General features: G+C 40.1%; 1 protein-coding gene across 1 annotated transcript in view; it reads left to right on the top strand.

The window, feature by feature from the left end:
• The window catches only part of IBTK (inhibitor of Bruton tyrosine kinase), a 43,724-nt gene extending 30,242 nt beyond the window's left edge, over window positions 1-13,482 (top strand). The window contains exons 19-29 of the mRNA XM_083608104.1: window positions 1,087-1,147; window positions 1,922-2,049; window positions 2,729-2,841; window positions 3,951-4,099; window positions 4,861-5,024; window positions 5,687-5,779; window positions 6,149-6,292; window positions 10,368-10,502; window positions 11,217-11,288; window positions 11,376-11,508; window positions 12,458-13,482. Coding sequence (XP_083464230.1) covers window positions 1,087-1,147; window positions 1,922-2,049; window positions 2,729-2,841; window positions 3,951-4,099; window positions 4,861-5,024; window positions 5,687-5,779; window positions 6,149-6,292; window positions 10,368-10,502; window positions 11,217-11,288; window positions 11,376-11,508; window positions 12,458-12,583 — 1,318 coding nt within the window. The 3' untranslated portion in view covers window positions 12,584-13,482. The remainder of the gene's footprint in view (window positions 1-1,086; window positions 1,148-1,921; window positions 2,050-2,728; window positions 2,842-3,950; window positions 4,100-4,860; window positions 5,025-5,686; window positions 5,780-6,148; window positions 6,293-10,367; window positions 10,503-11,216; window positions 11,289-11,375; window positions 11,509-12,457) is intronic.
• Window positions 13,483-14,300: the final 818 nt, after the last annotated feature.

Genomic DNA, 14,300 nt, shown 5'->3' with positions numbered 1-14,300 from the left:
ATTTCAAACAGATTTTCAGAATGGCGTGAGGGAGCCATTATTTAAAAGGTTTTGGAGGTTTGGCAAAAGTAACTATAGCTCCCTTCGGGCATTAAGGCTCATGTGCTGAGTAACAGGGGCACGCCAAGTAGTGTACAGGGCCTTTGAGTATTCAGCTGTGTACAGATAAGCTTTGTCAGTATAGATAGATGGGCTGTTCATCTGAAGGCTAGTGGATGGAGTTATTCATGGTATTGCCACTTCCTGCTGCCATGTCACTCAACACAGGAGCATTAAAGCCTGAAGAGGGTTTGTGCCTGTACTGGATCCCTGTCTTTTACCACATCAGTTTCAAGTTACATGGGCCTAGCCTCTAGATTTCCCAGTTCTGTTCCCTTAATATTTACCACTCAGATCTTTTTCCTGTTCTCACAGTCTTCTACGCTCTTCTCTTTGATCCATTTTGTTACTGGTGCCTTCTGAATGACAGGCTGCATCCCATGTCTAAACCAACCTTCCTCAACCTTCCAGATATTTTGGACCACAACTCCCATTAGTCCCAGCCAGCATAGCCAATAGTCAAGTTTGATGGGAATTGTAGTCAAAAACATGGAGGGCACCAGATTGGGAGAGGTTGCTCTACATAATCTCTGCTCTTGTCTGTTCTCTTTCCTTTCATCATTTCTCCTTGCATACTTCACCCGCAGATTCTCTTTTCTGTACCGTCATAGCAGCACCTGTAGTTCTCTGCTTGATTCCTGGTCTTGGGAAGTTGTTATCTGGAGAGCTGTTGTACCATTACTCTTTCCACCCACTCACACTTGTACCATTAATAATAATAAAAAAAGATTACCTGGAAATTCTAGAATTGGGACTAAGCCAAGAGACAGTTCACAAGCAGGCATTTACAGGTCTAAGGTCTGTAGCAACTCATTAAACCCCCAGCACTTTAGAATCTTGTTCTGTTATCAGTACACCCAAATACTTTATGAATTAAGTAGAATTTATCAAGATTGCCTTTCATTTCCTTGTGCTTGGGCACAACTAAATGTTGAGTGTCATCAGCGAGCCACTCTTGAATTTGCATTTAATGTGTGTTTGTCTTAGGGCTCTAGATGTTTTAAGTGATGACGTTTTGAAGGACCTTTCCGTTTCCTATAGAAAAATGGTAAGTACTATTATTTGTTTAAGTAGGCTACATTTGAAAGCAGCTTGAGTGATGAAATGTCTTGATATGTCTTTTGTTAAAAGAAATTCTGACCAATTTATTTTCTAATTATGCAGCATTGATAATCTGTCTCATGGTTTAAATTGCCATAATAGAAAAAGAGTCCCGCAGATACTAAAGCAAGACTCTTCCAGAGTCTGCTGAACTGTCGTTACAATGAATAAAATATAGGTTTAGAAACTTTGTCAAGGCTTCACCAGGTATTTACAACTTTACTTGGATTATATTACTCCAAATGTTTTAGGTTACTTTATGAATCATCTATATATGCCAACACATCCTTAGATTAATCGTATGGAGGGTTTCTCTACCATGCCATACTTTAAACAAGGGGTGGGTGGCTGTTCATTTTTGGTCTGAGGGCCACATTTACCCTGGGGCAAGCCTCTGGGAGCCATATACCAGCAGTGTATGTGGCCCTCTTGACTGAAATAATCAGTCCAATGACCTGGGAGCACTGGGCTCCATCCATGCCAGTGCTTTGTCACCTTTAATGTTTGTTCTCTTTGCTGCCACCAAAAATAGTGGTGTCTGGGTGCAGGGAGATAAAAATATGTGGGAAATGAGGCCCCCAAACTGGGGGTTAGTCACTCTTCTTCCAAACTGGATTTTATGGGATTTCAAAATGCACAACAGCATAAATTTTTAAAATATGCATTCAGTGCCTACCTGTTTTTCCAGTGCACAGCTTAACAAGCATTTGTGATGTTGTAGATTCCTGCTATGGTCAGAAGGGTAATTACTCCATACCAAGATGGCCCTGATATTAGTTCCTTGGAGCCTGAGGAAGGAGAAACCTTTGTCTTCCTGAAAGAAGAGCTGAGTGCAGAGCAAACTACTCAGTAAGTGTCTGTCTGCCCTCCACCTTCTACTGCTGTGAGTGATGAGGCTTCTAGTGTGGCGGTAGCTCTGTTGCTTCACAGAGCCTCAGCGGCAGGTTTGCATTGCTCTGCTCACCTCTCGCCTGCTGTGTTCCTATTTGTTTTCAGTTATTCTAAGCAGCAAATCTGAAGCTAGAATGGAACAATGTGGATTGGTGTCAGTAAACACATTCCGTATAAAAGTTTTTAAATGTCAGAATTTTCTTTGGTAAGGAAAAATTACTGCCCATACATCTTTTGGTTCAAATAGTAAGGGGGACTGGGGTGGGATGGAGAAAGGATTATGAGAGTAATTTGCTTTTAAATGCACTGTGTTATGTTCCCTGGGTATCGTAAATCCCCAGTGTGAATCTCATTATCCCATTTCAAAGCTGAACAAGAAAAGATGGAGAAAGGGTATTTTTTAAAGCAGGGGATGATTAGTAGAGCTCTGATACTTAAATTTAAGGAAACAAATTATTGTATTTTTATTTTTATTTTTTAAAAAGGTTTGCCTAAAATAGCTTTTAAAAACTGGGTTAGGTCCTGATATTGGGAAAACTTGGGCCTGGGAGAATGTAGTAAGAAAAGATGAAATTCTGTTTGTCACAATAAAAAAAAGTAAGTGAAATCTAAATAGAAGTGTTTTGCTTTAAACCAGGGAAGCTCTTTTCAAAAAAGCAAAAGCAAAGGCGAAGAAGAAGCCACGAAAACGGTCAGACAGCTCAGGAGGGTATAATCTTTCTGATATTATTCAGAGCCCACCCTCTACAGGTTAGTGGCAGATGAGCTTTGTTTTCACTACTGATTTGTAGATTGCTTTTAAAGTGGTTGTCAGTTAAGTAAATCTGCATACTCACAAAATAGTAGTGTACTAGGTATGGTTCTCAGTTTCTGTTAGTTCTGTAATGCCAGAATTAGCTCTGGGATGCATGGATCTCAACATGGTTGAAGACTAGTCAACTAATACATTGTGAATATTGTATGGATCATGTGGGAAGCAATTAGTATGCATGCTTTCTTGATACTTTGGTTGAGTTATTTGTGGCTCTCTGCCTGTTCCTCTAGAGCCCCTTCCACCTGACAGGATCAGTGGAAGGTTTCTGATTCACATGTGTCAGCTGCCACTTTGTTTTTCATGTACTATTGTAAATCTGTTGTATCGTGTGACAGTCGTTTTCCAGGCTGAAAAATTGTTGGTGTGAGTGACTTGCTGGGGCTTGTTGCTACTTTATTGCCATTTGTTTTTGCTTTCATTGTGGCTGTGGACTTGATAATACATAATGTTTTGATTATGTATTATCAAGTCCACAGGGCTCAGTTTCCTTAACAGGAGCCTGTAAAGGCATTGGGAACAACAGACAGGGCTCTCCCCGTGCCTCTTCATTTCCCAGAAAGTACAGTGGTACCTCGGGTTACAGACGCTTTAGGTTACAGACTCTGCGAATCCAGAAATAGTACCTCGGGTTAAGAACTTTGCTTCAGGATGAAATCGTGCTCCAGCAGCGCGGCGGCAGCAGGAGGCCCCATTAGCTAAAGTGGTACCTCAGGTTAAGAACAGTTTCAGGTTAAGAAAGGACCTCCAGAACAAATTAAGTTCTTAACCCGAGGTACCACTGTACAGATAAGTAGTGAAGAGTAAATGCTGAGATTGGAGTGAGGAAGCTATCTGCTAAACTGGCTTGTGTGAGATCAGGGTGAGATCAGGGCTGGATCTTTTGAAGTCAAGCAGATAGGCTGCAAGGCATAGGATAGCAATCCCCACCCCAACTCAAACAACTTTTGCATCTCAGGGAACTTACATTGCCAGGATATGGTGTTAATCAAGCTTGAATTACAGAGACTAACCATTTCTTTTTTCCTTCCTCTGCTAATACTTGTAGGGATACTGAAACTAGATAAAACCAACTCCATTGAATCCCTCCCTGAAATGCTGACCTCGGATTCTGAAGGTAGCTACGTAGGAGTGAATAGCCCCAGAGATTTGCAGTCCCCTGACTTCACAGCAGGATTCAATGCAGATAAAATTGAGGTTAGAGCATTTTAATTTCTCTTTTTGCGTCAGTGTTTACTAATTAAATAAAACACAGCATCTAATGTTTTTAAACATGTGTGCCAATCTTTTCTTTTTTTTTGCTTTTGAGTTTGCAAAAAAAAAAAAAAGCTTGGGAATCTTCTTGAACACCAAGCAAACCTTGATGGGTCTTCAAAATTCTGGTGAGGCCGTGTTGAGACACATTTAATGTATATGCATTTGGTAACTGAATAATGCAGATAACCCGTCTCTTCTTTAGTTGGCTTCTTTCTAATCTTTATGTATGCCACATAACAGAATACCTTCTTTGCTTAATGTAGCATAAATTTTAAAGGAGCGAAATGGCTACATTGTTGCATTTAATTGAATAGTTGTATTGGATGCAGTAATATGAATAAGTTATAAAAGGATTCTCTTAAAACTTGAAGGACTGTAGCTCTTATAAATACCACTTACTGTGAACATGATTACACTCTTGAAATACGTTCACAGAGCAGTCCAGAGCACCATGCAGGGCTTTTGACATGTTAAGCCACAGGCCTTCCACACTGTTGCATGGCAAACCATTTCTAAAGCCGAAGGGTGTTGAAAATCCCACAGAATATGAGATTCATGCCAAGCTCTTAGGCATGCCTGAAGTAGCTCTCTGGATCTACTTTGGATTAAATGCAGAATCTGGTTTTGTTCTCATCATATTTGTCCGTAAATGCACATATTGTGTCTTAAAACTGTGTAATTTTAGTGTGCTTTGACTTTAGGTGAAAGAGAAAATGTGTGTTTCCCGTGCACACGTTCCAAATGCTAAAAAAGAGGTGAAAATACCCGAGAGAACATCGTTGCAAAAAATATCTCTTCCACAGTGCATTCCTAACAACAAAAACACCTCCGCAAGCTCTTCCAACTGGGTTATCAGCTCTTTTAGGTATATATTTTGTTTGTTCCCACGTGTGTCATGTGCTGAGTTATTAACGGTATTTGAGTCGGTTGCTGATGCCATGAATTAGGTAAGTTAAAATGTGAATTGAATTTCTCCTCCATCCTAGTGAGTCTTCATTGTGGAAGGGAAGTTCACATTCCAGAGGACATTTGGCCTGCATAGTTGTTGACATGTTTTCTGACGCATCAGATGACCAGGTTATTTAGTGGTAGTTATGCACATTAAGTTAAAAGCAATTATATTGACTCTGTGTTGAAAGTGCTACTTTCCCCTTTCCATTGGGAGTTACTACGACTTTAGCTGTGTAAAAGTTGCAGCCCAAACGTGCTGGCTTTTAAGGATCTACTTCATGGTAGGCTTTGAAAGAAAAGTCACCAAACTTCACACAAACTAAAAGTTAATGTTATTGGGCATCGTCAGTGAAACTAAAAGTGTCCCTGATGTTTGCATGTGTTCTCTGGAAAATATATAAAACATTCTATTTGAGGTTTGCCATAATTGAGGAAGGAGACATAAATTATACATCCGGTTACAAAATATATGCAAGATATAGTATATTTCAGTGGTACTTGGCAAGTAGAAGATAAGTAAAAATGGATGTCTTGAAAAGTAACAACTTGTTGTGGTGTTGTTGTTGTTTCATTCAGTCCTGCCAGTCCCCCTGCTATGGATTTAAGAACTATTATGGAAATTGAAGAAAACATGCAAAAAAGTGGAAGCATGCCAAAGATAAATTCAGGGTTGGTAAAAGAAAATGATTTAATAAGAGAAATGATAAGATCTATTTGTGTTAATTTAAATTCTTAACTTACTTATAAATTCCTAATTTTTGAGGGGGGGCTTTGAAACTTTATTTTGGAAATAATTTTATGGGGCTCTGATCTACCTGATGATATAGCACCTGTCTTGCCTCAGAAATATTGTTTATTAATTGCATGATTGTGTAAAAAAAGATCAGGAGGGATAGAATTGAAAGATTTGTGCCTCCTTCCCCCGGCTCCACTGGTGGTATCACAGCTATGCTAATTTAGGACCTACATTGAGCTGTTAGTTTGTGTGATTATTTGATAGGCTGTAGTAAACTACACGTTTCTGTTTGTAATTTTTAGTAGACCCACTTCTCATGGAAGTAAGCTTTCTCAGAAGCAAAGGAAGCTGATTGCTATGGCTGCTAAGGATAACAGCCCAGAGATTGTGCCAGAGGCAGCCATGCCACCAACACCCCAAAATGCTGCAAAACCAGGGAATGTGTGGTATGTTTCTTAATATGCCTTAGTGTTAATGCTTGTTGGGATCTATTTCAGTCTTTAAAATAAGCTTTGTTTCAGCTGAGCAGAACACCTAAGTAACTTACTAAGTGCTGAGGAATTTACCTGAACCCAAGTAGTGTTTTCAGAAGCATATCTTTTCTGGTGTGGGCAAGGTTTCTCAGGGTTCATGAACAAACCTATATATACAAATGACTAACTGCAGTGCTAATTTTGAGGAGTTGACTACTCTGTATGAAGTGTGATACTGATCAGTAGGGTTTCAAGAGTCTGGAAAACCAGGCCATTGCAATCATCTATATTTTCTCGGTCAAGCTGCCTTCTACAGAATCATGCTATTGACCCATCTAACTTAGTGCTGTTCACCGTCTTGCCAGAATTCTTTCCTTCTCTTTTGCACCTTTCTTTTTAACTAGAGTTGTCTTAGATTGCATCTGGGACCTTGTACAAAGTAAGTGAATATTGCATTTTCCAAAGCATTTCCAAAGTTTTGTAGTTTTCCACAGTAGCCCAAGGTGAGGGAGGGAAACACACTGGGCACCTTTTAAAATTGCATTATATATCTATCTATCATGTTTGTATCCTGTGCTTCCTACCAGGAGCTCAGGATACACAACATTTTCCCACTGCATACTCTCAACAGCCCTTTGAACTTGGATTGGCTGAGAGATGATGACTAGGCCAATATTACAAAGTGAGCTCCATAGCTGAGCAGACATTTCAACATGGTTGGAAATTTATTTTTCTTTCCACTACAATACATTACACTGGCATACATTGGTGTACTTCAGCTGTGGAATGAGTTTTGGTTTAAGTTTAATGTAGGCATAGATGGCCAAACTTCCTTCATAAAATTCCTTTGGCTGCAAAAAATGGAAAATGGCAAACCCCCTAAAAGCTTTAAGCAGACCATCAGTGTGAAATCTTATAGTATTTTTTTCTTTAAAAAGAATTATGGCTCATTGGATAATGGAATTTATTTTAATGTCCTTTTTGAATATATATATATAACACGACTGCTGGATTGATGACAATTCCTCATTAACAAACATGGTTCTCATTAAGGATTCTTGACTTAACTAATTTAGAGTGACAGAAAAGAGTTTGCATTTGTCTTAAGCTTGTTGAGTTCTGGTATAACCCTGACTGCTTTGAAGCCCAAATGAACTCACATGCATACATTTGGCACCACGTTGAGGTTTCCGTGCTTGCAGTATGTGGCATTCTCCAGAACTTTTGTTTTGCAGTGAAACAAGATCCTTGTCTTGGAAATTCAGCAGCTCTACTGGCAAGACAACATGCCAGATGGGTGTGGGACCTTCTGGAATTTCTTCTTCTTCTTTTTTTGGTTGACATGGAGACTCAATATATCTTAAACCATACTTGCCAAAAGAAACCTCTAGTTTCATGGTTTGCGGGGGGGGGGGGGCGAGTTAGGACTGTGGAGTGTTCTTTGAAGATTAATTAATAAAAACAAACCCAGCGTTGAGCATTTTTGGAAGCACAATTGTTGGCAAGCAAATAAAAGGTTGAAGGTAAACTAGCACACACTCCCAGCAAAAAATACCTCTGAACAAGTTTTCAAGGTGCACTTATTATAATAGTATTTGGTGGGGGAGTGCAGTAATACCTTTGCTGAGAGATGCTGCCTGCATATAACATTTCAATCATCTTCTGACAGGATGGAATAGAAAGCTAAATTGGCATCATGGCAAACATTTCAGATAATGGATTTGAATTTTCATAAATAGCATTTATTTCACTTCTAATGCCTAGGGCTCGTGGCACCGTATTTTCCGCTCCATAAGACGCACCTGACCATAAGACGCACCTAGTTTTTAGAGGGGGAATGCAAGGAATTTTTTTTTTTAAGGGAGCGTTGAGAAGAGCCTGTATGCATTCCAGGCTCTGCTCACTGCTCCCTTTCACGAGCCACGTGGAGCATGTATGCGGCGCTTGCAGGCTTTTCCCCAGGAGGGAGAAGGGCAGCCCGACACTGCTCCTCAGGGGAAAAGCCCCCAAGAGCCCCACACATGCTCCACACGGCTTGTGAAAGGGAGTGTGGCACTTGGGGGCTTTTCCGGGAGGTGGGGGAAGGGACTGAGGGGCTGCCCTCTGTCCCTTTCCCCACCTTGTAGAAAAGCCCGCAAGAGCCGCACGCTCTTTAAAGGGTACACGGCTCTTGGGGGCTTTTCCCTGAGGAGGGAGAAGGGGGCTTTTCCCGCCTGCATCCTGCCTGCATTCGCTCCATAAGACATACACACATTTCCCCTTACTTTTTAGAAGCGAAAAAGTGCGTCTTATGGAGCAAAAAATACGGTATATTAATTAACAGTTACATGAAAAAGCTTGGAGAAGCTTGGGATGGACTTGACCTATAGGGGCCAGCAACATTGACACTTCAGTTATAACCAAAGTCTGCACAGGGATGTATCCTTCTAGAGAATGAGAGCTTTTAACATCCAGCAGGCAAAGCTTGGAGCATGATACTTACTGTGTACAAGTAAAGGGCTGTAGCTTGGTGGTAGAGCACCTGCTTTCTCTGGAAAGCCACTTGCCCTCCGCCCGTCAGTTTCCGCAGTACTGAGCTCACTGGACCAGTGGTCTGACTTAGCATAAGGCATCTTTCTGTGTTCCTCACTTGGGGCTTTTTCCTAGGTCTCTTTCCTCCACTGTCTTTTATTAGGCCTTTGCACCAGCCTCTAATTCAAACAAGATAGAATTATAGCAGCACACAAAAAACACTTTGCAATAGAAGGGTTGTATTTACTGCTATGCAAAACAGATGGAATAGTACAGTTAAAATAAGCCCTGCTTACTAATCTGTCCAAATAGAAATGTGTAACTTCCTTTGAAATTGGCCCAAACCTAAAGAAGGAGACAGGTTTCAGAGCTGCAAGGGTAGTAGCTGGACACTTTCTGCATGGCTTATATTATTATTCTCTTCAACTTTGCTACAGCAGGGATGCTGACTGTGAGCCTGTGAAGTTATCTTGTATTCAGTCTGACCGTTTCAGCCCTCAATGATCTTTCAAGTCTCGTGCAAAAGCTTTCCCCAGACCATAGGAAGCCAACTTCTAGGGGCCAATGTCCCTTCACTCCCCCAATAAAATATTTGAGGGAGCCAGAGCCCCCCAAAGTCAATGGCCATTGTCATTCAAATGGTATGTGTGCCATGTCATGTGATCGATTGTGCAGGGCGAGGCTTATCTAGCCCGCCCAATATTTTATTCAAGTTGGCACCTCTGCCCCAGTCCTGAGTTCAGCAAAACAATTGCCAGTAGTCAGTCTAACTTGAAGCCAAGTATTACTCTCAAAACAAGAGTTGCAAATCAAATTTTGTTCCTTTAAAAAAGAAGTTATTTATAGACTGTGCTCAGAAGATATTTACAACAATGTTAAAAATGGTCCGAAAGGATCTCTCCAATGGGCAACAATGTTTCAGTGTAACTAATGGTAAGGTAAAGTGATGCCTCATTGTTTGTGAATAGTTGGGGAATAACCAGATCTTCTTTTACCGCCTGTTCCCAATTGCATTAGTACTAGAGTATGTGTCTGCAGCCTTCATCCATCTTTGGTCTTCAGTTGTTGTTGGACTACAATTCCTGTCATCCCCAACCAGTCTCTATGGAATGTGTAGTCCAACATCTAGGGACTCAAGTTTGGGAGTGCTGGGTGAGACTAGTAAGCACTTTTGCCTAGTAACTCCTGTCTATTTTGTAGGGTCTTCAGTATACTTAAGATGACTCAATAACTCCAGTTGGTTGGTAGGGTATAAATACTCTTAAGTAAATAATAAACAGCCATGGACATGGAACAGATTTGTGTTAATTAGGATTTTCACACAATTTTAGTCTGTTGGTAAAATAATTTTCAGACAGAATGAATGAATGAACTTTATTACGGTCGCAGCCCAGGATAGACAGAAGGATAGACAGAAAAATCTCTAGGATCTTCTGGAAGTTACAACATAGCAGTGTTTGATTCATTTAGTTTGGTGTGACTCAAATATAGCACAAAAGGTACAAGGGTTTGAGACTATCCCTCTTTTCTGCTAAAGGGCTTCTTCATTGCAATCTGCTTCGCCAAAGTCATTCCGTAATCTCTTGGAGGAAGGGAAAAGAACAGTTGGTGCCAGTTCTGGAAAACATTCTGCTAAAGTGATGGATGATGCACAAGATCAAAAATCTCTGAGGTGAGAAAGTATAACATTTATTTGCACGTTTCTGGTGAGCACGAAAGTTGTGCACATCAATATAAAAAGCTATTTAAGTACTTGCATACAGAGCATCTCATTTTAGTCAAATATATGTTCTGATAGCGTGCTATATTTCATTGTTTTAAAGCTATCATAAACTATCATAAACAGAATAAATGATAGATCACTTACGGTACTTTCATAATATTGTATAGATATGTCTAATTTGATAGCTTAATCAGTGAAGTGGCTTAGGGAAGCTTATTCTCTGTAGCAGATCAAGTGAGACGTGTGTATAATGTTATTTCTTTGGGTTTAACGCCAGTTTAATGTAAGTGAAGAAGTTTGGGGGGGAATAGAGAGAGAGGTATAGTCTACTTTCTATGTGGCTGTTAAAAAAAATGATCTCTACCTTGAGCCAAGCCATTCCATTAGTGAAGGGAGGTAACTTCTGTCCCCACTTCCATCCTTTTCATAAATAGATACCCTGGTTTCTATAGATAAATAAAACTTGCCTTTTTTAAAAAAAATCAAATGGAAAATGTGGGATTTATTTTTAAAAAAAGAAAAAGAAAACAAATTCTAGTCAAAATATGTATTCCTCATACTATTCCAGAGACCAGAATTCATGTTGGCTGGCAACCTTTTTACTTCCTTAGGTGATGTTTTTAATCAACAGTTCTTCTGTTAATATTTTATTTGTGTCTCTAGATGCTCAACTGCCACTGCTGTTGGGGCTGAAAATCAACATTTTAATGAACCAACACTGTCGGAAAATCTGAAGTAAGTTGGATTTGTAATTAAAAATATTTGTAGGAAAATGTCTTCTGCGATATGGTGACATCTTTCATTTGGTAATCTACCTTGCAGCCCTTGGTTAGCAGCATCCGTTATGAGTCCAGTTGTAGCAACAACTATCACATTTGCAGAAATTGTAGAGGAAGAACTCCAGCAAGAAGCTGCTCTCATCCGGAGTAGAGAGAAACCTTTAGCTTTGATCCAGGTAAGGCAAAATGCTCAGTACAATAAGTTAAGAGTGGCTGATTACCATTCTTTTTATTTTATTAAGTACATTTTTATCGAGACCTTTGGCCCCAACAAGCTGTTTACAACCACTTTTTGAAAATACAATCCAATATAACATTCTGCTATGTTGTTTATGATATGCTGTGTTATTCACATGCCTTCAGGTCAAGTATTTTCTTAATGCCAGTTCAGTATTATTTGTTTATTTCTCATATCATAATTCCGCCACCTTCCAGGTGTTGTTGGACTACAGCTCACCTCATCCTGACTGTTGGTCATTCTGGCTGGGGCTGATTGGAGTAGGGAGTCTAACAACAGGGCTAGAAATGTCCCCCCTGAATCCAATTTGGGGCCTGATCTGGCATTTCAGAGCATCTCTAGTCAACTTGAATCTGAATAGAGCGAATCAGGAGCCTTGAACTGTGTTTAGTTAGGGTTCTAAAGCCTAACTAAGCATGCAGTTGGGGCAGGGGAAAGGAGATGCAGGCAGACTTCCTGCATCCTCTGCATTCTGTCCACCCCCCCCCCCCGCCAACTCACAAATCACCCAATGCCTTAAACTGCTCCAGGCCCAATTTGGTATGAGCTTCAGCTGGAGCAGTTGCACAGGCCAGTCCAACAACAACTGGAGGCCCTTCCCTTGATTTAACTAGTCCTAACCAATAGATCTATGTGCTCAGTTGATTCCCTTGTGCCATAGTTCAAGAGAAGTTGGATGTGTTGTTTCCTTAATGGGAGAATGTGGGATTACAGTTTATTACGTCTCGCGAGGCTTTGCCGTGCTACTGAGTTTGCCAGAAGATTTGGGCACTTTGAGGCTTAAGGGTCTGGTGACATCTGTTCTTCTCTGCTTGTGTAAACATCATCCTTAGCCCTGTCAGATTTCAAAAAGCATCACCCTCCCCTTTGTTACTCTCTTCTTCCAGATAGAAGAACGTGCTATCCAGGACCTGTTAATCCACTATCAAGCAGTTGGCAACCCCGATGAGTTTGTTGTGGTTGAAAGGTCTCCACAAGGGCCAATAGCAGCTCCAATGTGGAACAAGCATTGATCTGGACTAATCTTGGATTTTATGAAGATGTGTGCCCTAAGATTGAGGATAGTAACGTGTGTCCATCTCTTTTCAACATAATACCTGCTTTGAAAATGTATCTTCCTTATCCGACTGCATTACTAATTGTTCATAGTACGAAAGTTCCTATTATGAAGATGGAGAATGAAGTCTGCATATACTTAAAATTAAGTATATGTAGTTTTAAGTAGGGCTGTATGAGCTTACCCTTTTAGTAATTAGCAAACGGTGCAAAGCCAAGTGTTTTTTCTCCAGTTAACAACAGCTGAACTGTCATTATCATGCATACATGTTGAATTAATGCAAATGAATGATCAGCCAGAATACCACAAATTTTGATTTCCTAAATTTTGTTACTGTGTGTGTAATAAGAGAAAAAGAAAAAAAAAATGCTGTCTGCTGAAGCAATGGTATCCAATGTCTGGTATGTTTCGGTGCCTCATTCTTGCTATTCTGGACAATGCTTGTTGCCATCATGCCTTATACAAACAAGTCTGTACTGGGTAGGCATTTTGTGCTGGTTTAAGTAGGTATTCAAGTTCTTCTGAGACTGCCCTTGTAATAATGCAGACTTTACTGTTCTGGGAGTCCAGATCAAATAGAAAAAAGGCATATTTTGGCTTGTATGGCAAAAATGGGATGGGGGTAGGTAGCAGCATGCTAAACTGCAAAATGTTTCTAGAAAAGCACATGCTATTAATGAAGCATTAAAACTATTCATACAAATGAGCATTGCATTTTGACAATTTTCACTTGTAACAGATGCATTGGTACTCTGTGTTCAAAACCCTATGCCTGATTGTGGATGATTTTTCTTGTCATTGGAAAGTCTTATAAAAGAATGTTTGTTAACTGTATTAAAAGTGCTGTTGGTCCGATCAGAGTTTGTGTATGTGTGGGTGTGGGGAGGCCAAATTTCAATTATCTCAACATTTGTTGAAATGATGGGGAAGCTTTGGAGATTGTTGATCTCCACCACCCTGATGTGACTGCAACGTCTTTCACTCCTTTGACTTGTGGGGTTGATTTGACTGGTCTGATTGACCAGGTGGGTGTCCCCTTCCTCACTCACTACTCCTTGGCCAAAGGTATGTGATAGCTACACTTCTCTGCTAGAACCTCCAAACTCCCATCAGCCACAATCAACATGACCAATGGTCAGGGATGATGTTAGTTGGAGCCGCAGTTTAGTCACCTGTAGTCTACATTAAATGTAGTTGTATCTCATGGTGTGCAGTTGAACACCAAAAATTACTCTTTAAACACAATAAAGAGCAAGTGGTGGTTTAGCATGAGCTACCACAGGATACACGTTAGTTAGCGGGTTATTTTTGTGGATTAGCTGAATTATTTTTATAGCACCCTCTGTTGCCACATTTTAATAACACATTTTTAATGTTCTAGATGACTAGTGTAGATCCGCCCTCTGTTTCCCCCCTCAAGTTAAGGTCTTTCATAATGCTTCATATATACAACAGGTGTACCTATGGCTGATTTTCTCATGTACTGGTGAAGGCTCTCAATATAGCTCTTTTTGTGAGTGAGAAAAAGACTGCACTGCGCAAGTTTTCAAAATACCAAGCAAAAAGACAGTTGACTAGACAAAATTCTTATTATTGCACAAGAAAATAATGGAGTGTATAACTGATAATTCCTAGTTGTTAGTTGAGCAGTATGTTGTGGCTATATTCAGAAT

This window comes from Podarcis filfolensis (genome assembly GCF_964270895.1).
Source record: "Podarcis filfolensis genome assembly, chromosome: 3".
In the NCBI taxonomy this organism is placed as follows: Eukaryota; Metazoa; Chordata; class Lepidosauria; order Squamata; family Lacertidae; genus Podarcis; species Podarcis filfolensis.
This window is presented reverse-complemented; position numbering and strand designations above follow the sequence as displayed.